General features: G+C 39.7%; 1 protein-coding gene across 4 annotated transcripts in view; it reads right to left on the reverse strand.

Moving 5' to 3' along the window:
* LOC126326853 (signal transducing adapter molecule 1) overlaps window positions 1-25,989 on the reverse strand; it is a 46,401-nt gene that overhangs the window by 12,779 nt on the left and 7,633 nt on the right. For all 4 annotated transcript variants that reach the window (XM_049995796.1, XM_049995797.1, XM_049995807.1 and 1 more), the window contains 4 exons: window positions 9,589-9,771; window positions 8,462-8,578; window positions 6,428-6,530; window positions 962-1,035 (listed from right to left, as the gene is read on the reverse strand). In XM_049995796.1, coding sequence (XP_049851753.1) covers window positions 962-1,035; window positions 6,428-6,530; window positions 8,462-8,578; window positions 9,589-9,771 — 477 coding nt within the window. The remainder of the gene's footprint in view (window positions 1-961; window positions 1,036-6,427; window positions 6,531-8,461; window positions 8,579-9,588; window positions 9,772-25,989) is intronic.

The raw sequence follows: 25,989 nt of genomic DNA on the forward strand, positions 1-25,989 counted from the left end.
GTCTGCTACACCTTTTCTGTGTATGCACTCCTATTCTGCATTTTAAATTGTCATTGTTTGCAATCTTGCCTGTTTATGAACTGAAAGCTATATTTCATGCAGATCATATTGATAGTACTAGAACTTTTCTCACATGGTTCTTAATGGTGGTTTATATAAAAACCTAAGATTATATTTTGGTTATCCGTGACATGTATATTTTCCCTGTTCTAAATTGGTATATACTATTCTTTGTTTGGATATTTCAGATATTCTTGTAAGTGAATGTTCTAATTTTTTGTACATGACGGTTTTGAACAGTCACCTTAACTGTCGTATATCCATAGCTAACAATGAGTTTATCCGTGAGTGTGCTTGCCAGGTATAGTTTCAATGTCCATGACACTTCCCTGAATATCTATATAAACACAAAGAAACAGATTACCCCAGACCATAAAGCATTGGGGGGGGGAATTACCCACAGACAGTGAAGAGGAATGAGGTGTGACTATGTTAAGAGAGACCCAAGAGTGGAGTGTTGTCTATGACAGAAAGATGAAAAAGTAGGAGAAGATTTTGGCAACAGTCTGCATAAATTAAGATTGGAACAAAAACACAGGAACAGGTTGCACTGTCCCTTCAACCACATGAAAGACACTACATATTTATATCTCAACCAACAGCACATACGTGATGTCGCAGAATACACAATACTTCAGCCCACTCTGTAACTCCTGTAGGGAGAGCAAAGGCAAGACTAGACTATCAGAAGATTCAAAGTGGCATTTAAGCAGATATTCTTGCCATGTGCCATTCGTGAATCCTAATATGTTAGGAAAAGTGGAACAAGTTGATATAGTGGTTTTAGCAAATAAAAAGATGACAAAACAAAAATGAAGCATACCAAACAATAATCTGAGTTAACACGCAGGTAATTTCGATTTAGAATGAATCGGGGCAAACAAGACAACTGACAACTAACCTTCTAATCTCAGCATTTCTTCTGTATCGGCATGATCTTCTGTAGGGTCAGCTTCATGAAGCAAATGCAGTAACCTAAAGGGGAATAAATACAAACTTAATACATACAGTAAAAATAAAAGAAAATAAAAAATATAAGGAAAGTAACTTTCAAGTCAATATGGAAATGGATAGCCTGGTACAATGTAAACAAAGGTAATTACTCAGCAAACAGTAACACGTGTGCATGCAAGCTTCCACGCACGTGCAACCCCCACCCAAACACACACACACACACACACACACACACACACACACACACACTGGGAGGGTCGGTGATGGTAGTTGACAGGTGGGAGGGAGGCAGCAAGAACATAGGTCAGGAATGCAGGAGGGAGAGGCATCAGACGCATGAGACAGGAATGTGACACATGCACTGGCACCTTTGAGTCCATGCTGCACACTATGACAGTGGCGTGGAGTACTGGACTGGGAGAGGATGAAGGAAAAGATGAAGGCGAGGCTGTGAAGAAGATGGTGTAGACATAGACTGATTGAAATGAAGGTCCTGGAGCAAGGTGGAGGTGAGTGGAGGACAAGGGGCTAGTGTAGTTTGAGGCCAGGAGCACTACGAGGAGGAAGGATGTGTTGGCAAGGACAAGGGTTTAGAGTGGCCACTCACTTCATGCATCACTGAAAAGAAACTTTCCTAACTACAAAAAACCCCAAACCCTTGCCTGGTTCAGGTTCATGACAATATTTTGATGATCCAATACTAAATTGGTGATCCCTTGATGTGCAAATACCCACACTTAAATCAGTCAATGTCAGAATACGAGCATTTAGTAAGTTGCAACAAACTAAGTATAATTTCAAATGTTTTTGTAGCTTTCTCACTTTCACGGTTTACACAAATTATTTAGAGAATTGGGGGTTTACTGTTCAATTAATAAGCTGCTGTGTCTATCACAAAGGAACTTCACTCTGATTTTTTAAAAAATTATCACATTTCTTTCATTAAGTTAGTAACACTTGCTTTTTAGTTTATTTTTTCTTATCAAATGATGATCTTGAGTCCATAGTTTATTTCAGAAAGTACAGAACTTTATAGCATGTTACGATAGTTCAATTACAGAAACCTTGTCATTCAGTCTCACAAAGATAAAACATTACATTTAACTTTCAGACATGTAATGTTTCATACTATTGCTGACAAAGTAAATAATCTGGTAGTGAGAGTAATGACTCACAGATTAGTAGAGGCATACACTGAGGTCACAAAGGACATTGGTTACTTCCTAATATCATGTCCGACTTCTTTTGCCTGGCACAGAGCAGAAATTCAACATGGCATAGACTCAACACGTCACTGGAAACCCCCTGCAGAACTATTGAACCATGCTGCAAATAACTGTCCATAATTATGAATCTGTTGCCTCAATTATGTCTGATGAATTTTCAAAAGGATTCATTTCAGGCAATCGAGTAGACCAAATCCTTTTCTCGAATTGACCAGAATGTTCTTCAATCCAATTGTGAACAACTGTGGCCCAGTTGCACAGTGCATTGTCACCCATAAAAATTTTATCATTGTTTGGTAACAAGAAGTCTATGAATGGCTACAAACTATCTCCAAGTAGCCGAACATAACCATTTCCAGTCACTGATCGGCTCAATTGCACCAGAGGACCCAGTCCATTCCATGTAAACTCGTTCCACACCATTGTGGAGCCACCAACAGTTCACACAGTGCCTTGTTGACAACCTGAGTCTATGGTTTCATAGGAGCTGTGCCACACTAACCCTACAATCAGCTCTTATCAACTGAAATCAGCACTCATCCGACCAGGCCTTGATTTTCTAGTTGTCTGGGGTCCAACTGATATAGTCACAAGCAAAGGAGAAGTGGGGCAGGTAATGCCATGCTATTAGCAGAGGAACCCTGCATCTGTAATCTGCTGCCATAGCCCATCAACATCAAATTTTGCAACACTATTCTAACACAAGTTCATTGCATGTCCCACAATGATTACTGCAGTTATTTCATGCAGTGTTGCTTGTCTATTAGTGCTGACAACTCCACACAAACCCCACTGCTCTTGGTCACTAAGAGAAGGCTGTCAGCCACTGCACTGTCTGTGGTGAGAAGTCATGTCTGAAATTTGGTATTCTTGGCACACACTTGGCACTGTTGATCTCAAAATATTGAATTCCCTAACAATTTCTGAAATGAAATGTCCCACGAGACTAACTACCAATCCACATTCAAATCCTGTTAATACCTGTTGTGCAGCCATAACCAAGTTGGAAACCTTTTCAGATGAAACACCTGAGTACAAATGACAGCTTTGCCAACTCACTGCCCTTTTAATCCTTGTGTACTCAATACTTCTGCAATCTGTTTATATGCATGTTATCCCACACCTTCTTCACCTTGTGTATAGCTGCATAGCAGTTACAGGTAAAAATTTGCTAACAAATTCGCAGACTTAGGAGTTCATACAAGCGTTAACTGCTGACAGATACAATGACTAATTTGTTTCAAAAATGTATGCTTCTTTACACAATAAAGATCATTTTGTGTAATTCTATGGATAAATAAGCCATACAATACTAGAACCTTAAGAAATCACCACTGCCTAGTCTTCAAATGGGGGCTCTTTCTACACACAAAATTAACAGATGGATTCTGCAAAACCGTATGTAGCTGGTGAAACATATGTATGTGCACTGGGTGATTTTAGGACAGTGGTTTGTTCACGAAGGGCGCAACCTGGAAACTTCTGAAACTATATACATAGTCAGCTGGCTGTACAAGGGATATTTTGCCTTCTTAAGGATCCATTTAAATGGCCTTTCCAATCTGAGTATTTATACTGGGAAATGGTGATCGGAATGAAAATCACTACTAATTTTCCATGGAACAGTATCAAAAGGACAAGTAATAAGCAAGATCAAGAGATGAAAATAATCTTGTTGCAGTTATGAGTTGCAGACCTTGAATTGCAGTGTGCTTTGTGAGGATGGTAACCTCCATAAATGGACAGTAAAGGTAGATGTTGGCACAGTATCACAGCACGCTATGTAGATTGAACTCTACATAGAAGAAAATGTGTGGGTGTTAAAGGAGTGGGGAGGGAGGGGGGACAAAGATGAGTTGCGTTATAAGGTGCCTGAGAACCTCTAGGGAGATTCGATTACTAGTTTAAAGAGTACTCCTTTCTTTCCAGTGACTCTTAGGTTCTGATGACTACTGTTTGTAATTCAGTGATAAGTGGAACAGGGCTGTGGTGATGCATGCAATATGCAAATACAGAAACCCGACTGGGTGTGCATCAATATTTTAAAATATGTGTCCTGGAGACGAAGTATAAAATCCTTGTTCCACCGCATGAGACTGAATCATTTCACATTCCAATGAACTGCAATAGACATATTAGCAACAATGTTTATTTTCATCTTTTTGTCTTGGTGGCAAGCCCATGTTCCAGAATATTTAGCCCATTTTGGAGACAATCAATAAATACATCTATTTTCCCCAGTTACAGGAAATACTTAGTAGCTCTTGCACAGCTTCCTATACCTGAGTAAAACTAACAACTGGGATGTGAGCAATGTCCCTGGAGTATATACTCCCAACAATTATAAACCCCATCAACAGAGGACACACTTTTTTTTTTTTTTTTTTTTTTACAAAGTAGAGGATTAAACCCAATAGTTGCCACTGACATTTGCTCAAATATTACAATTGAGGGGATTTATAACTGGGACCCATTCCAGCTTTTTCCATACCCATACCTAGCCTTTATTGGTTGAGAAATCTTTCTTCATTTTAACAGTTTCACTTTTGTTTGATGAAATGAGATAACTGTAAATATTAGACACCATAAAAAATGTCATTAATGATTACCAGTACAAGCATGCATTCTTGTGAGTGCCCTTTGCACTATCAAAGAACACAATGAAATGCAACATGAAGCTGACACCAAGTGCTTGTAAAGATACATCTAGGTCAGTACTATCACCAACTACTAGCAACTACATTGATGAGGCAAAACGTAATCAACACCTACTTAATAGTGTCCCACCCTGTTTTTGGAGTGCAATACAGTAGCAATTTTGTGTGGCCCAGATTTGACAAAGTGCTGATAGGTTTCTAGAAGTATGTGGCAAGTTGTGGAATAGGCATTTAACAGTATCTGAGATAAGTTCCATCATATTCAGATTAGATGAATTTCATGGCCAAGACATCAAAGTGAGTCTACTATCATGCTTCTCAAACCACTGTAGCATGTTTTCAACTTGTAACAAAAATTTGTCCTGCTGGAAGATGCCATTGCCGTAGAGGAGGAGTTCAGGCAAATGGGATGCAGGTTCTCTGCTAAAATGTTCACATAGTGTATAGCTGTCATGGTGCCTTTGATTAATACCTATGGAACCCCAGGCAGATGGCACACACAGCACAATATTGCTCTCAACAGTTTTCATCTGCAGCATGGTGCACGTTTCTACCAACCACTTGCCTGGATGATATGTAACATGATTCATCCAACCAGCTGACACCTTTTGCTGTACCAACTTCCAACATACTGATGGAGGATAGGAGGCTGGATTCACAATCCAATATCAATGATCCTGTGCCCACTGCAATTTTAACTGATGACTTTATTGGGTGAACATGTAAATACAAAGAGGTTCTCTGCTGCATAATCTAATGTTCGATAATGTGGACTGAACAGTGTGCTCTGAAACACTTGTGCCTTCCCCATCATGGCTCTCTGGTCATAGCTGCCAGATATCACTGCCTATCCTGCTTTACAGTTTAGGTAAGCCTTCAACCTCCACATTCTGTGGTGAGATATGGACATCAACACTTTCCAGAATGAGATTTTCACACTGCAGCGGGGTGTGTGTTGATAAGTGCCAGGAAGTTTCAGGTCCAACACCTTGCCACTTACGGTTTCGCAATCCTTCGATCACTTCCTACAGATGTTCAAGACATTAGCATGCCTGCAACTGACCAGCTTGGCTCTTTCTGAGATTCTCATTGCCATGTGCCTGGACATACTAATTGGCTCTTTGTCAAAGTCACTTATGTCACTGAATTCGCTCATTTTGCAGCTGTACCACTGAGGAATAATTCCTCAATTCGCATATGTGCTTTGCTTTTACACTTTTTTCGGTATTGTGTACCTGCAACATCACCAATCAGCATCCAACCTTCTGGTGAGCAGTTGTTTAAAGTTTCAGCTCATCAGTGTATATATCCCTAATTGCCATTCCATACCCCTTAGGAGGAATTACACAAGATTTCACTACACAAGCAACAAGAAGTAATTTGTTACTGCTCACAAAAGAAAGTAACATATTAAATGCAATTGTGTTTCAAATTTCTTCGTGTAACCAAACATAAAGACTATATATTACAAATTTAGTTTGTAAACTGTTTTTCTACTATACACTTAATTTTTCAACAGGACTAACTGACCTATCAATTTTTTGTTCATCAATTTCTACTTCCACAAGTTCTTCAACTGTCTTTACTTCAACAGCTTCATTGAACTGTACAGATTTTCTTGGCTGCTCAGCTTCTGAAATTTACAACAATAACACAAAATGAAAAATTTGCACTTTATTCTACACAAAGATATGTGCATTTCAGCTTATATCTTCATATCTTATTTCTAAAAATGATAAATCACAATCTTTATGGTTTAAACAATGAAAAACTGCACCAGTTACTTATTTTTCATGTTTAGAACACAACACATTTTGAGAATTTGTTCTCATTTTCAAGTGCATTTGTTTACATAAATATTTTTTTGTGACATTTGCATGTGTGATTTTCTGGCGCACTTGCACTGTAGTTATTCTTCTGAGTTTATACTGCAATCGGAAAATCAGACAAATGAATCTTTGAATGCTGCTTTATATGCTAATGTTCGCAACAGCATATCTATTCTTTAATTACAGGTATTGTGCTCCTCCATTTACACTGAATATCACACACACACTCACACACACACACACACACACACACACACACAAATCACACATGCTGTTTGTTTTTGTAATAAAAAAATGCTGAACAGATATTACAGCAGTACGGTTTCCAAAGAGTTTGTATACAATCAGAGGTGTGAAATTTTTAAGTATTATGTTATATATGTAAAATTGTTTATTATAAAGTTTATTTTACAATTATGTTTCTGAAACTTCCTGGCAGATTAAAACGGCATGCTGGACCGTGACTCGAACTCGAGACCTTTGCTTTTTGCATGCAAGTGCACGCACTGCTGCAGAGTGAAAATTTCATTCTGGAAACATCCCCCAAACTGTGGCTAAGCCGTGTCTCCACAATATCCTTTCTTCCATGAGTGCTAGTTCTGCAAGGTCTGAAGGAGAGCTTCTATGAAGTTTGGAAGGTAGGAGACAAGATACTGGCGGAAATAAAGTTGTGAGGATGGGTCGTGGGTTGTGGTTGGGTGGCTCAAATGGCAGAGTATTTGCTCACGAAAGGCAAAGGTCCCGGTACACAGTTTTAATCTGCCAGGAAGTTTCATATCGGTGCACACACTCCTGCAGGAAAATTTCATTCTGAATTACATTTCACTTCATTGAAGCTGTTGACCAGAGACTATGGGGGCAATGAACATATTTATGAAAATTACAAAGTTATCATATGCAGAATGAACATTTGAAGAAATTAACTGACTGATCATCTAACTTGTCACTGAGAACTTTCTCTTCCTGCTTTTTGTCGTGTACAAAGATTTCCATCTTCTTCATTAAACCCACTGCATTGACTTTTGGAAGTGGTGAAGTATATTAATATCTTCTATGTTTCTGAATGGGTGTCCAGTGCTCTTTTTTTATTTTCATTGCTATGCTGATTTTGTAAAGCAGTTAGGTGTGTAACAATTCTAATTAGGAAGTTAGCATACGAAAAAAATTAAAGCTTTCAGCCATTAAGGACTTTGTCAGCATTACACACACACACACACACACACACACACACACACACACACACACAAAAATGTGCAACATTCCATCCTGGATTTTCCATTGTTTGACAAAAAATTAAAAGATTCATTTGAGCAATTTTCCAATTGCAGTAAAACCTCAAAAACGTAACTACAGTGCAAAAGGCAGAAAAACACAGATGGGAATATTTTAAAAAAATACTTGTGTACACAAATGCACTTGAAAATGAGAAATTCACAAAACACATTGTACTAATCATGAAAAAATATGTAACCCAGGCAGGTTTTAATTATTTAAAATCATGACAGACACAACTACAGGCTTTTCCATATACTTATCATCAGGAGTACAGAGAAGATAAGAAGAATATGTAAAATGAATACAGTATAGGGGAAACCCATTCAGCACCCAGGATAAGAAATAAATTTCAGTTAGTCTAAAATAGAAGTAAACGTAATATAATCACACAGTGAGAAGCAAACATTAAGTAAATTTAAAATCTGACTTACTTAAATTTATTGGCAATCACTATACTTACTAAATTGCTCTGGTTCTACAGAAAGATCTGCTGTCACAAAATTAGCTGGAAACAGTCCTTCTCCACGATTGTTGTATCCCTTCCACCAATTTGGATCTGAATCATCCAGTACATGGACTGTGGCAAAAAAGTTCATGCCTTATTAACAAATTCATTAACCACAGGAGTAAAAGTATCAAATCTATTCTATAAATTATGATAAAAAAGGGGTAAAAGAGCATATGTGCAGTTAGATTGCTTCACATTTACAGTTTTATGTGATGTAGCACACCATATTAACACATTAAATAAGTTGCAAATTGAAATTATGATCAAAACATGTTTTGCAATTAACATACACACAAAAATACATGACAAGACAGCAACAATGAAAATAAGATTTCTAACATCACTGAGTGTATTTAACAATATGGTTGGCTGAACAGATATTTGAGCCCCATTCTTCCTCAATAAAAGTCCAATGGTACAGCAAACTACAAGTGTAATAATGTCTAGTAGTCTATGTGCGACCATGAACAAATGTTTTCTCACGCACTTTCATGAAGTCAAGTAAACACTTTACTTATAAAAACTAAAGTCGTCACTTGTACCACAGAACAAGTTACAGATCTTCACACCACTGTTTTCACAGATCAAATAACAGCCTAAATGTGAAAAATTATTTTACTTCAGAGTCAATTGAGAATTTACTGTATCTCAGTGTGACATACCTCTATTTAATCAAAGTTATTTGCAGCATTCACTGTATATGTATGTAAAGTCAGTGCTAAATATTTTTTTATCATTAAATAAACATCAATTCTTTCTAGCTTACTCAGAAGATTTATTTCCTCACAAGTCCCTCCATGGGTAACAAAATGTTGAGTCATCTACCAGAAAATTCTAAACTGGATCATACCTTTTTAACTAGATTACAGATATCCTCAATTGCATCCCTGAACTGTGTTAAAGAAACAGCACATTTCACTCTCTTTGTGCACAATGCCTCAACATTTCTCTGTAATACATTTTAATACATAAATAACTTTGTTACATGTTGTGCTATGTCAAGGATTACATAACAGAGAGACTTACAAACTATTAGTTTGCAATTACAAAAAAATAATTGCATAATAAAACATACATACTGATCTCCCCTGCGGCAAAAGTTAGTTCATTGTCTTCAGCAGCTTCAAAATCATATAATGCCCTCACTTTACGAGCTTCTGATGAAGCAGACGCTGAGCCTCCACTTCCAAGAGTGGCTGTAGGATACAAGCTGCTTTGCGCTTTTGGTGAGCTCTGCGTTTCTTTCAATGAGAGTTCTATTGCTGGAAAGAAAGAAAAAAGAATGTCAGCATTCCAGCAAAGAGAAAAGAGCAATGAAGAAAGGTTATATGTAGGGGTCTATTAATTGTCAGTAGTCCAAACGTACAGTGAATGACGATACCCCTTACGGAAATGGCAGCAAGAAACAGGAAAGGACACCAGGTGCACTCATACTGTGTATGCCTGGGACCTCATTCAACTTGCTGAAGAGGCTGTTCTGGCAGCCACTGAGGGAACCTGGTGCAACCAACTACAGATTGTGGCACACATTAGAACAAATGAAACCTGTTTGCACCATGAGGTCATACTGGAGTCACTTCAGCAACTGGCAGAGAATGCTGAGAAGACCAGTCTTGCACATGGAGCTGCAATGAAACACAAAATTTGCAGCACTGTCCCTCAAAACTGATCGTGGCACCTTGGTTCCAAGTCAAGTGGAAGGACTGAACCAGAGACTTCGAAGGTTCTGTGACAAGTTAGGCTGCGACTTCCTGGGCTTGAACCATATGGTTGAGAACTGTAGGGACCTCTAAATGGGTCAGGTGTGCACTGCACATCAGGGATGGCTACTCAGGCAGCTGACTGTGTGTGATGGGGGCACAAGAGTTTTCGTAGATTAGGCAACTCTTCCTCCAATACAGATAGTGATAGCTGTAGTAAACCCAGAAGTATCAGTGTAAGATTGAAAGAAATGCCTCCCACAGGTGAGAATATTAAAATCCTAACAGTTAACTGCCAAAGCATTCACAAAAAAGAGCTAGTGCTTGAACCACTCCTGAAAAGTGGTGAAGCTCACATAATACTAGGTAAAGAAAACTGATTGAAACCAGAAATTGACAGCAGTGAGATTTTGGGGGGAAAATGTATGTGTACATTGAAAGGATAGGCAAATGGGAAATGGAGGTGGTGTATTTGTCGCAGTGGACAAGAAAAACAAATCCACCAAGATAGAAATTGAGGCAGCTTGTGAGACTGACTGGGCAAGTACAAAGGTTGGGCACAAAAGGATAACTGGATCCTTCTAGCATCCACCAGACTCATCTGCTGACATAACCAAAAAACTTCAAAAAACACATCAGTTCACATGTAAATTAAGTCTCCAATTATACTTTAACACTGGTGGAAATTTTAACCATCCAACAATCAATTGGGAAAGTTACAGTTTTGTTAGTAGTGGTTGTGACAAGACATCCTGTGAAACATTACTAAATGCCTTCTCTGACAATTACCTACAACAGATAGTTTTCAACGCCACTCGTGATGCAAATATATTGGATCTAATGGCAACAAACATATCTGACTTCTTGAGGATGTCCACATTGAAACTGGTGTCAGTGACCATGATGTGGTTGCAGCAACAATGATCACCAAAGTACGAAGGGCAACTACGCCAAGCAGAAAGACAATATATGTTCAATAAACTAGAAAAAAAATCAGTTGTATCACATCTCACTGAGGAACTTGAAACTTTCAGCACAGGGCAGGTACATGTAGAGAAACTGGCTCAGGTTTAAAACAATATTTGACCATGTACTGGACATATATGTACCCAGTATAACAGTTCATAGTAGGAGGGACCCTCTATGATATACAGTAACTGTAAAGAAATAGATTACTGCATAATTGGTGTAATACAAATCATACGACTATAGATAGAGAGATGCTGAATGAAATACATTTGGCTGTCAAGAAAGCAATGCATTAAACCTATAGTGCTTCGAGAATTTCCACATAAATTCTAAAACCACTTGGCCTTCCTCCATCTCGAACCCAGGATATTTTAAATAGAAGGGTGAGAGAGACGAATCCGATGTACTGCGGATTACATGTTTGTGTGTGCATGTCTAAAAACAGGCACACAGAAAATGTGGACGCAGCAGCTGATCAGCGGGCAACAAGTACCTGCTGTACGATCCATAGAGTTTCAGTGTATGTGTAGAGAAGAGCCTATGCTATTCTTTGCTGGTTTAGTGACTGATGATTGTTGTTAAGAAGAAATGAAGAAATAACATTAGATCTTTATGTAATTTATGTGTTGGACTTGCTAGAAGCAAGACATGTTCATAAATTAAGAGTGGTTCTTAAACCAATTCATTTATAAATGTAAGTAAATGCATTTCTAAAGCTCAAAAAGCAAGTGAAATACAAGACGGAGATATTTATATGTGAGAGGGTTATTCTGCATAGTCCAATAGATCGTTAGTTTGTGAAAACAAAGTTTGTATATTTACTCCACACGATCTATTGTCAAAAACACATTAGAGCTTGGCGACTGGTGAATACACGAGTAGAAAATGTAGAAAGAAGTTTCCAAGAGAGAATAGCTAACTCTGATACAGTAAATATAAGTAGTGTGGAGGAACAATTTAAAGGAATTAAAGATCGAAAAGTCACCGAGATTATAATCTCCGGAAACGTTTCAACTAATGCTTCTTCCAAACTGATACTAGCAAGGCTATAGATGACATGCGGAAAAAATTCAAGCCTGTCCAAAACAAAATAGAAAGAAAGTGTATTGTCACCTAATGTTGTGTTACCTAGTGAAGTGGTGATTGTTTAGCAGTGGGGAGACTTTCAAACAAAATTTAATGAAAAGTACTAGTCTGCACTTGCTCAAGTGAAGTTAATATCAGGTCCACGGGATCCGGGCAGATTCATCTATCTCTCAGGGACATTAACGTTCTGTATTAACGGGCAGAGTGACGATCGTCGGATCCAGAGTTGTTTTCAGCGTTTCTTCTGTAATAAAATTTTCCTGCACCGAATTCTCCCAACTTCTTACACTACTCTATCATCCCCCACTTAGAGCTTATTAGAGAAACATACCAGCGAGAAATTGTGATTATGTCACCCTATATTGCTCCTGGTATGTGACTGCATCATCCTTGGTTGTTACACAGTTGTACCCGCTAGGAATCTTGGTTGCGTCTTCCTCGGTTATACCAGGGGTACCCCTTCCTGTCCTCATGACTCTTCCTGGCTCACCCCAACTTATCCTGACTTTACTAGGGGGCGACTTCAGGTGGGAATTGGTATGTATATTATCCCTGAAATAAGATAAGATTAAATCTGTCTAGCTAGCCATTCTCTCCCATGGTTTCGATTGTAATGCCGACAGCAGCCGACGCGGTCTCCACATATAGTGAGTTTTTATTTTTGCCTGAATTAGTCCTTGTAAGTAATCTCTTCACCAGTTTTCTGTACAAATCTGTGGGCAGATGTCTGGGTGAAATCAACATCATTAAATTTGTATATTCTATTAATATGAATCATAATTACAATGATTCCAAAATTGGTTTACTTGAAAGCTGCCTGGTAATCCTTTTTTGTCACATAGTTCTAAGTAGGTATGGAGAACCATACCTGGCACATAACTTTCAAAATAATTTCTGAATTCGTGAGAACAACGTTCTCACACTGAATGTAAGATAATCAAGTTAAAGACATTGAAGCATATTTTTCTTAGTAAACTGAATGGAATATTATATTTGTGGAAAACATAATATTGTGTGTCTAATTAAATGATTGTGATAATGGAACATATAACTTTATACTTGGTACAGAATATTTTATATTTTTTATGAGATATGATGTAGACGGGAGGGTTTGTATTAATGTCGAAAGGAGATGGGTAGTGTAGGTAAAAGCATGATTAACACTAACCAATACATCATGACTAACACAAAACACGTATCACACCTTTCAAATGAGCCTCGCAAACAAGTGTGCCTGATTCTTCACCATCTGCCGTTTCCATGAGGTTGCTAAGATTTTCTTCGGGGACCTCAAGGGTGAAGGTGGGAATGCCCGTTCTGTAGGGGACAATTTAACACAATACCTCATGGAATCCTGGGGTAGGAGGGGGAGGGTTTCCTGTCTTTGAGGCTGTCTTCTTTATCTTCTTCTATCTTAGCAACCACATCTAGCTTTTTTCCTTTCTTGCTTCTCATCTATACTACCTATCTATTTTTCCCCCCTCTTTCAATATTGATCTACTTCTATCACAGAAGTCCTTCCTGGTTTCTGTGGTTTCCAATACCCTACAACTTATCTTCAGACCAGAAGGCCAAAGAATCAGACTACACGAAAACACTTCTACATACACATAAAGAAATACGAATACACAATGAAGTTACAGATTAAAAGGATGTAAGAACAACCAAGGGTTTTAGGGGGAAAAGATGTGTGTACATCTCAAAAGATGCACACATTGTTTCTTAAGTGAAGGTTCTACATCTTTCCTTTTTTTGTCTTATATTGTATACACATTCGTGTATGTAGAAGTAGGGGTGTGTGTGTGTGTGTGTGTGTGTGTGTGTGTGTGTGTGTGTGTGTGTGTGTGTGTGTGTGTGTGCTGAGAAGTGGAAGAGGACTCTACAGTATTAGAGGAGGTACTAAGAAGTGAGAGTGAAGTGTAAAATAGATTTTATTTTTACCAGAAAATATTTAATTATAGTGCACATCAAGATGATGATGTTGTTGTTGATGTTCAGTCCTGAGACTGGTTTGATGCAGCTCTCCATGATGATCTATCCTGTGCAAGCTCCTTCATCCAGTACCAACTGCAACATACATCCTTCTGAATCTGCTTAGTGTATTCATCTCTTGGTATCCCTCTACGATTATTACCCTCCACGCTGCCCTCCAATGCTAAATTTGTGATCCCTTGATGCCTCATGACATGTCCTACCAGCTGATCCCTTCTTCTAGTCAAGAAGTGCCACAAACTTCTCTTCTCCCCAATCCTATTCAATACCTCATCATTAGTTATGTGATCTACCCACCTAATCTTCAACATTCTTCTGTAGCACCACATTTCGAAAGCTTCTCTTTTCTTCTTGACCAAACTATTTATTGTCCATGTTTCACTTCCATACATGACTACACTCCATACAAATACTTTCAGAAACAACTTCCTGACATTTAAATCAATACTCTATGTTAAATTTCTCTTCAGAAACGCTTTCCTTCCCATTGCCACTCTACATTTCATATCCTCTCTACTTTGACCATCATCAGTTATTTTGCTCCCCTAATAGCAAAACTCCTTTACTACTTTAAGTGTCTCATTTCCTCCTGTATTTTACCCCTGCCACCTTCCCAATTTGAAGGAGAGTATTCCAGTCAACATTGTCAAAAGCTTTCTCTAAGTCTACAAATGCTAGAAATGTAGGTTTGCCTTTTCTTAATCTAGCTTCTAAGATAAGTCGTAGGGTCAGTATTGCCTCACGTGTTCCAACATTTCTACGGAATCCAAACTGATCTTCCCCGAGGTCGGCTTCTACCAGCTTTTCCATTCTTCCATTCGTCTGTAAATAATTTGTGTTAGTATTTTGCACCTGTGACTTATTAAACTGATAGTTCGATAATTTTCACATCTGTCAACACCAGCTTTCTTTGAGATTGGAATTATTATATTCTTCTTGAAGTCTGAGGGTATTTCGCCTGTCTCTTACATCTTGCTCACCAAATGGTAGAGTTTTGTCAGGACTGGGTCTCCCAAGGCCGTCAGTAGTTCTAATGGAATGTTGTCTACTCCCGGGGCCTTGTTTCGACTCAGGTCTTTCAGTGCTCTGTCACAGTCATACTCTTCACGCAAAATCTCATCTCCCATTTCATCTTGATCTACGTCCTCTTCCATTTCCATAATATTGCCTTCAAGTACATTGCCCTTGAATAGACCCTCTATATACTCCTTCCACCTTTCTGCTTTCCCCTCTTTTCTTAGAACTGGGTTTCCATCTGAGCTCTTGATATTCATACAAGTGGCTCTCTTCTCTCCAAAGGTCTCTTTAATTTTCCTGTAGGCTGTATCTATCTTACCCCTAGTGAGATAAGCCTCCACATCCTTACATTTGTCCCCTAGCCATGCCTGCTTAGCCATTTTGCACTTCCTGTCGATCTCATTTTTGAGATGTTTGTTTTCCTTTTTGCCTGCTTCATTTACTGCATTTTTATATTTTCTCCTGTCATCAATTAAATTCAATATTTCTTCTGTTACCCAAGGATTTCTACTAGCCCTTGTCTTTTTACCCACTTGATCCTCTGCTGCCTTCACTACTTCACCCCTCAGAGCTACCCATTCGTCTTCTACTGTGTTTCTTTCCCCCATTCCTGTCAATTGTTCCCTCATGCTCTCCCTGAAACGCTGAACAACCTCTGGTTTAATCAGTTTATCCAGGTCCCATCTCCTTAAATTCCCACCTTCTTGCAGTTTCTTCAGTTTTAATCTACAGTTCATAACTAATAGATTGTGGTCAGAGTCCACATCTGCCCCTGGAAATGTCTTGCAGTTTAAAACCTGGTTCCTAAATCTCTGTCTTACTATTATATAATCTATCTGATACATTTTAGTATCTCCAGGATTCTTCCACGTATACAACCTTCTTTTATGATTCTTGAACGAAGTGTTAGCTATGATTAAGTTATGCTCTGTGCAAAATTCCAACAGACGGCTTCCTCTTTCATTCCTTAACCCCAATCCATAATCACCTACTATGTTTCCTTCTCTCCCTTTTCATACTACGGAATTCCAGTCACCCATGACTATTAAATTTTCGTCTCCCTTCACTACTTGAATAATTTCTTTTATCTCATCATACATTTCTTCAATTTCTTCGTCATCTGCAGAGCTAGTTGGCATATAAACTTTTACTATTGTAGTAGACATGGGCTTCGTGTCTATCTTGGCCACTATAATAGGTTCACTATGGTGTTTGTAGTAGCTTACCCGCACTCCTATTTTTTAAATTCATTATTAAACTTACTCCTACATTACCTGTATTTGATTTTGTATTTATAACCCTGTATTCACCTGACCAGAAGTCTTGTTCCTCCTGCCACTGAACTTCACTAATTCCCACTGTATCTAACTTCAGCCTATCCATTTCCCCTTTTAAATTTTCTAACCTACCTGCCCGATTAAGGGATCTGACATTCCACACTCCGATCCATAGAACGCCAGTTTTCTTTCTCCTGATAACGACATCCTCTTGAGTAGTCCCCACCCAGAGATCCGAAAGGGGGCCTATTTTACCTCCAGAATATTTTACCCAAGAGGACGCCATCATCATTTAACCATACAGTAAAGCTGCATGCCTTCAGGAAAAATTACGGCTGTAGTTTCCCCTTGCTTTCAGCCGTTTGCAGTACCACAAAAGCAAGGCTGTTTTGGTTAATGTTACAAGGGCAGATCAGTCTATCATCCAGACTGCTGCCCCTGCAACTACTGAAAAGGCTGCTGCCCCTCTTCAGGAACCACACATTTGTCTGGCCTCTCAACAGATACCCCTCCGTAGTAGCTGCACCTACGGTACGGCTATCTGTATCGTTGAGGCACGCAAGCCTCCCCACCAACGGCAAGGTCCATGGTTCATGGGGGAAGCATAAAGATGTATACTAGGACAATGAACCATGAGGCCTACTCAATAAAGGATAAGGAGGACGGATGCGGCATTGCTAAGGATATATGGCAGGCTGACCTACACAGAGATAGGACGACCTGTGGCCTGATGAATAGGGATGTTTTATAAAGGAACATACCTACTAGAATGGAAGGAAGATCTGCACTCTTAGGGGCAATCCACATGTAATGTATGGGTACTGATCCTAGAGGAAAAGGACAGTATTATCACAGAAGTTACACATTTAATAGGAATTATTCTAGAAAGTTCCCGAGTTCGAGTCTTGGTCCAGCACCCAGTTTTAATCTGCCAGGAAGTTTCAATTATTCTAATTATTCTAATTAACTCTAACACTGACTGAAATATTCACATTTTGTAATTAAAGTAAAATGAAAAAATAAGGAATAGCTAAATAATAAGAAAAATGGTATTCACAGTTATTAAAAAAACAAGGTATACCGTTGAAATATGAATTATTATATGCGATATAAACGTACATAATGATGGTATATAAAATACCACGTGTTATTTGAGGGGGGGGGGGAATAAGTAGTGCTTTGAGAATTTCTGCATAAATTCTAGAACCACTTGGCCTTCCTCCATCTCGAACCCATGATATTTTAAATAGAAGGGTGAGAGAGAGTAATCCGATGTACTGCGCATTGCGCGTGCGGTGTGTGTGTGTGTGTGTGTGTGTGTGTGTGTGTGTGTGTGTGTGTGTGTGTGTGTGTGTGTGTGTGGAAACAGTCACGAGCAAAATGTGGACACAGCGGCCAAACAGCGGCTGGTAAGTACCTGCTGTAGGTTCCATAAAGGTAGGTTGGTTGGTTGGTTTAAAGGAGGGAGAAAGGACCAAACTATGAGGTCATCGGTCCCTTGTGCCTAATAAAACATTGCCACAAGGGTGAGAATAAAAGAGATGAAACATAACGCAAAACAAAAAGAAAGGAAAAGACACAATAACGAAGGGAAGGCAACGAACACTAAAAGGAACAAAAGAGGACAAGGAAACAACAGAAAGACACTAGAAACAGAAGAGAGTAAAACATGAATGCAGATTACAATGGCTGGCTAACCACGAGAATAAAAAGGGAAAGTCAGCCACTCTGCAACACATTAAAACCTCCATCCTAAAAGCACTAGGGTGGAGGACACAGAGGGACAAAGGACAGGGCTAAAACCTACATAGAAGTATAAAACTCACTCTCACGGATAAAACATAAAACTAAAGCTGGTGTGGAGGCATTATCACCCAACACCAAAGGCAGGGTGCTGGGAAAGTTAAAAGTCTGCCGCAGAGCAGCTAAAAGTGGGCAGTCCAGCAAGAGGTGGACGACTGTCATTTGGGAGCCACAGCGACACAGGTGGGTCCTCGCAACCAAGTAGGTAACCATGCGTTAGCCACATATGGCCAATGCAGAGCCGGGAGAGGACAACTGATTCCCTGTGAGAGGCCTGCAGGGAAGAATTCCACACATTCATAGTCTCCTTAATGACACCCAATTTGTTGTGTGTGCTGTTAAGCCATTCCGTCTCCCACAGCTGGAAAACCCTTCGGTGTAAGACAGAACGCAGGTCAGCTTTGGATATGCCTATCTCCAGAAGCGGTTTCTGCGTCACCTGTTTAGGCAGGCTGTCGGCAAGTTCGTTGCCAGGGATTCCAATGTGTCCTGGAGTACAAACAAACAATCGTTAGCCCCAATCTGGGCCGCCAATGCGGGAGATGGACTGCCGCGGGTGGGAAAAGGAGATGGTAATTCGGATGCTGAGGCGAACTATGAATATGTGCTGCGTAACTTGCGAGCAGTTGTGCACGACTGATCTGCAGTGGAGGGACACCAGCTTCCACCAGTACGCTGGTCACCGGACTCGTCCTAATAGCTCCTGTCGCTAACTGAACCCCACAGTGGTGCACAGGGTCGAGTAAATGCAATGCTGAAGGTGCTGCCGAACCATAAACCACACTCCCATAGTAAATTTGGAATTGGACATAAGGGCTCTGTAAAGCTGCAGCAGCATACAGCAATCTGCACCCCAATTGGTGTTGCTCAGGCAACGGAGGGCATTGAGGTGCTGCCAGAACTTCTGCTTAAGCTGACAGTTTTTTCCCCAAGAGAATTTAAAACTAGTGGCATTAGATTGTTCCTCTAACCCCAATAGTCAAATGAAATTGCCAAGTAGCTGTTGCAAGGTAGGAGAGCACACGGAAGATGCTGAAGTCATCCACAAATAAAGAACACAGTACAGGATGCCACACTGCAGACATAATACTATTTATCACAATGAGGAATGCCATGACACTTAGAACACTCCTTCAAAAGAGTCCCTCAAGGGACACCATTCTTCTGTGTGAAAGATCAGATAGAAAATTCCCAAAATAGAGGGTAGATGGCCATGGAGCCTCCACTGATAGAGCTGCAGCAAGATATGCCTCCAGGCAGTATACTATACTCTTTCTAAATCGATGAAAACACTTAAGGTGTTGCTTACAGAGGAAACCTTGTGCAAATGGTGTTTCAAGCGGGGTCATTGTTATCAAGTGTGGAGTGGCCTCACCTGAATCCACACTAGGAGCAAGTTACTAAGGGCTTTGTTTCAAAAACCCAAACAATGTGCCAGTTGACCATTTGCTCCAGTGTCTTTCCTAAATAGCTCATCAGACTAATGCTACGACAGTTACTGAGGTTAGTCTGATCCTTCCCTGATTTTAAAATCAGGATTAAAATAGATTCTATCCACAAGTTGGGGAAGTCTCCTGTCAACCAAATTTGATGAAAGAGCTGGAGGAGAACCTCCAACTGTGGATCCAGCTGTTTCAACATGCTTATGTTATCAGTTCATGACTGGGCATAATATCAGGAGCTACTGAAAATGCGTAACACAACTCACACAGGGAGAAAGGCTGCTTGTATTCCTCAATGTTGCTGGGACATAAATCAAAACAAATCATCTCATATTTCTCCAATAATGATGGAAGGCTGGATCCTGCCTAGCATTAGTTGTAGTGGCCTCATACAAACAAGCTGTTGTCTGAACAATGTCTTTTAGTGATGTTAGGAGACATCCCTGCTCTTTTACAGCCACCGTAAGTGGTCTTTAGTTCCACTTTGAGATCCTCCTGATGGCTTCCCATACTTTAATTGTGGATGTGTACCTATTAATGGAGTTCAGGAACGCTTGCCAAGACCTCTGCTTATACTCCCAAATTATTCTCCTCACTTTTTCTCAGGCCATACAACAACTTGGACATTTATCTTTAGCTTGCCCCTTAGGGAGCAGGCATTTAAAAGGTAGCCTGCTACTCAAAATATGCAGAGATGTCGAGTCACAGACAGGCACAACAACAAAAAAACTACACTTGAATAAGTTTAACTCTCACATACATTACCACTGTCCCTGGCTGGCAAAGCCAAACTGTGAGCAACTGCACATGATGTGTGAGTGTGTGAGACAATCTGGGTGGTTGGGATAAGGAGAAGGCCGGGGTGGCAAGGGACAGCAGAGTACAGGTTGCGTGTGGGAGCATACACGGACAAGACAGAGAGAAGGTAGGGCAGCTAGGTGCAGTCAGGAGATTAGAAGCGGGGGGGGGGGGGGGGGGGCAGGGCAGAAACAGAAGTAAAAAGACTGTAGGTGCACTTATGGACTGGAAAGCTGAATAGTGCTGGAGTGGAAATACGGAACAGGATAGATAAATGAAGGAAAATCACTAACGAAGGTTGAACCACAGTCAGTCTGTGGCCATTCATGCAGACAGACAGCTTGTTGGTTGCCATGCCCACTTACAATCCAGCACAGTGGTTCTAGATCACATTCCTGGTTTCACAAGTAGCCCTGCCTTTGATGGGATAGGTGATGCTTTGACCACACTGGAGTAACACTGGAGTAGATGATGGTGGTGGGATGTATGTAATAGGTCTTGCATCTAGGTCTATTACAGGGGCACGAACCTTGAGGCAAAGGGGACTGGACTGATTAATGAAAGTTGTGAATTTCTTCCAGGAAGCCCTCTTCTGTTCTTTTATCAGTCGCCTCATGTGCTCTCACAGATCTGAAGGCATGAAGGTTTTCTGTAGTTGGACGGTGTTTGAAGTTCCACTGAGTTGTTCATCTGGCCCTGATTGCCAATCATCAGTCATACACCAAGGTATAGGCCATTGGTCTGAGGTGGTTACTGTACCCAGAGCTCAATAACTACAGCTTACAGAAATTAGGGACAATTTAAATATCTTGCATTTACAACCTAAAGATCTGACACTTAACATGTCAGAAAAAAAACTCAAATCACAAAATGTGAAATTAACCAACCAAATAGCATCTTTAATGGACAAATTGAATTAAAATTTATGGCCATGCTCAGTAATTATTTACAATGTATTCAGGGTATTGCTTCTCAGAAGATAAATTAACTTTTCTATAAATGCATTTAAATTTATAATGTGGTATTTCATTTCCACTTTCTTCTGCCTAGTCTCTTCTTCCTGTTTGTGCCCCATTGGTCTGCTATGTTGGTGTGTGTTTATTTGGACGAGGGGAAGCCATGTCTTTATGTACTACGTATATGTCGTATGGTTAAAGAGCATTCCCTAGACAGAATAAAGTAATTATAGTATGAGGGTCACTCCAAAAGAAATGCACACTATTTTTGTAAAAATACAGTTTACATTCTGCGTGTGTGAAAGTTTTACAGTGTGTAGATACATCCTTCCCACTTGTTTTAAAACTTAGTTCAACCTGTTCCCGTGAGTGTCGCTGTCACAGCACGTCTTCAAGATGGCTGCTACACTTAACATTCATCAGATACAACATGCTGTCATAGAATTCCTGTACTGTGAAAATGAGACAGTGGGAAACATCTACAAGAGGTTGAAAAAGGTGTATGGAGATGCTGCTGTCGATCGCAGTACAGTTAGTCGGGGGGCAAGCAGGTTACGTGATGAAAGCGGGCATGGCAGTATTGAGGACTATCCTCGCAGTGGCAGGCCTCATATTGCACACACTCCAGACAATGTGCAGAGAGTTAACGAATTGGTGACTGCTGACAGATGCATCACAGTGAACGAATTGTCATGCATGTTAGGACGGGGGAAGGAAGTGTTTGCAGAATACAGAAAGAGTTGGTGTTAAAAAGGTTTGTGCCAGGTGGGTTCCCAGGATGTTGACAGTGGCTCACAAAGAAAGAAGAAAAATGGTATGCAGCGAACTTTTGGAACAGTACGAGAATGGTGGAGATGTATTTCTTGGAAGAATTGTGACAGGTGATGAAACATGGCTCCATCATTTTTCACTAGAGACGAAGAGGCAATCAATGGAGTGGCATCATGCAAATTCACACCAGAAAAGGAAAAAAAAAAAAAAAAAAAAAATCGAAACCACACCTTCTGCTGGAAAAGTTCGGCTACGGTGTTTTTCTCAGTTATGAAGGACTCTTGCTTGTGGACATCAAGCCAAGTGGAACCACCATAAATTCTGACGCATATGTGATGACACTGAAGAAACTTCAAGCTTGACTGAGTCATGTTCAATCACATCAACAAAAGCAGGATGTTTTGCTGTTGCATGACAATGCACGGCCACATGTCAGTCAAAAAACCATGGAAGCAATCACAAAACTCGGATGGACAAGCCTTACAGTCCTGACCTGGCTCCATGTGACTATCATCTCTTTGCAAAACTGAAAGACTCTCTTCGTGGAACAAGGTTTGAAGATGACTCCCTTGTGTTCACTGACAAATAGTGGCTCCTACAGGTTGGTCCAGAATTTCAGCGTGCAGGTAAACAGGTGCTGGTTTCAAGATGGCATAAGGCAGTTGAGAGGGATGGAAATTATGTGGAGAAATGAAAATATTGTTCCTGGAGGATGTATCTACACACTGTAAAGCTTTCAAACATGTAGAATAAAAGATTGATTTAAAAAGTGTGCATTTCTTTTGGAGTGGAATGACCCTCTTAGATTACACAAGGGGGTCATGGCCCTGTGGACCTCAGCACAATCTACTTTTTCTTACATCATGCACCCATTGTGTGTATGTTGGCTACTGGCATTCCTGTTTAAGGTTAACCTGCAATTAAAATGCTTTTACTTGTATACTGATTCCTAATATGTGTTATTGTATTTTTGTTGATACTGCTCTTGCATCAGTGATCGATAGAGGATGACTGTTTTAAGATTTTCTTTTAATGTTTGGGTCCAAAAGTTATTAGCCCACCAAATGCTCAGACTGGTAAAACAAAGTGACAATATTTGCAGATGCACCCACACTCAACTAACAGTACATAAGTGCAGTTATGAGCTTTCAGAAGCAGGCAACAAAATGTAAATTAGAAAATGTAAATTAGAAAATGTAATCCACAGCCATCCTGGGATTCTTCTCACCCACACCGTCGATAGCAGAAATAATACCGCATTTACTCGAATCTAAGCCGCACCTGAAAAATGAGACTTGAAATCAAGGGAAAAAAGTTTTCCCAAATCTATGCCGCACCTGAAATTTGAGGCTCTAAATTAAAGGGGAGAGAAAAGTTTTAGACCGCCCCTCCAAATAGAAACAATTGGTCCATTGTAACGTACGACACAATTGAGGTCGAATGGATGAAGACACAGCTACAGTAGTTTGGTTTTAGTCGTAAGCTTAACAGTCAAGCTTTACCAAGTAGCCATTGCTCCGTCCAGGTGCTCCGTCCGTATTTATACGGATACCCTTCCTTTTTCAAGTGCTTCGTCTGGTTTGAATCAATTGCTTATTTTGCTTTGAATTGATAAGTGCCGTTCTCTTTGTTATAGGTGTTTACGTAACTAAGCAGAAAACGCATTATTGTAGTGTGTCACGCATTGTTTGTGGCATTCTGATAATGAGTGTTTACGACCTGTCACCACTCATATGGCATGGCTTGCTTTTGTGCACACTACCGCAGCTTAAAAATTAATAAATAAATAAAATAAAAAAAGAGGAAGTGTCGCATAACCTAAACGACGGCAAGGGACTGCAATTTGTTGTTACTTACACTGCTTTGATAATGATCAACAAAAACCAAAAAATAGACTGCGTATGATAGAATTTATTCTAAATGAGAGTTTAGCGAAAATTTTGCTCCGTTTGAAAATCTTTGCAGGCGCCTCTTTATTACATTATATTCTGCACAGAAATTAGAGTCCTCTTAGATTCATACTTCATTTCTGACTGTATCACTATTCAGCATAAGAATAATACGAATTTAAACATGACATTATATGTATATTCTTCTGTGTTTGCTGTTGTCTCACTCTAGTTTCGTAGTTTATTAGGCAGACAGGATTTAAATAAGATAGGAGCAAAACACGAAAGAACACATGGCATAATGTTTACATTCTTCTACCTTTTCTTTTATATTATTTACTGACACACAGGTTTTGGCGCCAGTATTTATCTTTGCGCCTGCAAAGCATGCCTGTGTAGTGATACACATATAGACGGCAGAAGCTAGTTGTGGCGGCACCTACCAACATTTTTCAGAACTTTCACTTACTTTGCACTCGGTTCTAAGCCGCAAGGGTTTTTTTGGATTACAAAAACCAGAAAAAAAGTGCGACTTAGATTTGAGTAAATACGGTAGGTTAGAACTCTAGTTGTGGGTTGGTGCCTGCAGTGTATTTACTTATGTGATGGCATCACGCCCCTTCACCTGGCATTTTAATATTAGTGTCTAGTATACAATATTGGTAAGCTAGAAACTGTACATAAAGGAGACATACAGGGAGTCCAGCAAAGCAGTCCCTGATTTCAAAATAAGTATCCCCAAAACCACGATTACTAGATAAGTGCAACACACTGTATGTTTAGTGTGTAAGCACTAAAAATTTTAAACAGAATTTTCAAAAAGTTGCTAACAGATGGCTCTGTAATTGCAATATGCAGTGCCCATAATTAGTGTGTCGCATCTCAGGGCAATAGTTCCACTGTTGGAAAGTGAAAGGAGGTTATTTTACCAAAGGATGGTGTTGAAATCATGTATTTCATTTAACAGCATGTTTTTCTAAAACTAATACCACACCGTCAGAAAACAGTCCTACGGCAACGAAGCATAGTTTTCAAAAATGATTTAATGTTCCGAAGGGACCCTGTAAAAACCATTTGCAAGCTCTTCACCAAATTCCAAGAGACAGGCAGCATGGCTGATTATCTAGAGAGAAATGTTGGCCTCCAGGCCAACTGTAGTTTCTTCAAGCTGTCACCATGATTTCTGGAATTTTCGCAAAATCCAAGAAAATGAGTCAGATAAATTTCAGTGGAGACTGGTTTTAAGTGTTCCAGCATGCATAAAATACTGACACAGACCTAAAGCCACCAGGCTATGCCTGTGCAAGCTGGGTGACAGAGGGTTGACTTAACAAACCAGATTTGCATAACGAGTGATGATAAAACAATTAATATTGGAAGCACCTGGTTTACAGATGAAACACTCCCATCTCAATAGTACCTTGAATAAACAAAACCAGTGATTCTGGTGTTCTGGAAATGCCCATTTTTGCGAAGCAAAATGGCTGCAGCCTCCCAGAGTTACTGTTTGGGTTGCAATATGCAACAAGCATACTATTGGCTCTTTTTTCATGAGAAAAATGACCACTAGTGACTCTTACACTACAATTTTGGTACACTTTGACACCACAAAACTAATGTTGGAGCCCAGACTACATTGTATCAAACAGGTATTTTGCTTTTTTTTTAATGATTACTTGGGGAATAGAGTCACTTCATTGGATTTTGGAAATTTACTGGTGCAGGGGTTGATTGGAGAGCCACCACACCATGCTTAACAGCTTGAATCGACATTCAGTGT

This window comes from Schistocerca gregaria, chromosome 2 (assembly GCF_023897955.1).
Source record: "Schistocerca gregaria isolate iqSchGreg1 chromosome 2, iqSchGreg1.2, whole genome shotgun sequence".
Classification (NCBI taxonomy): Eukaryota; Metazoa; Arthropoda; class Insecta; order Orthoptera; family Acrididae; genus Schistocerca; species Schistocerca gregaria.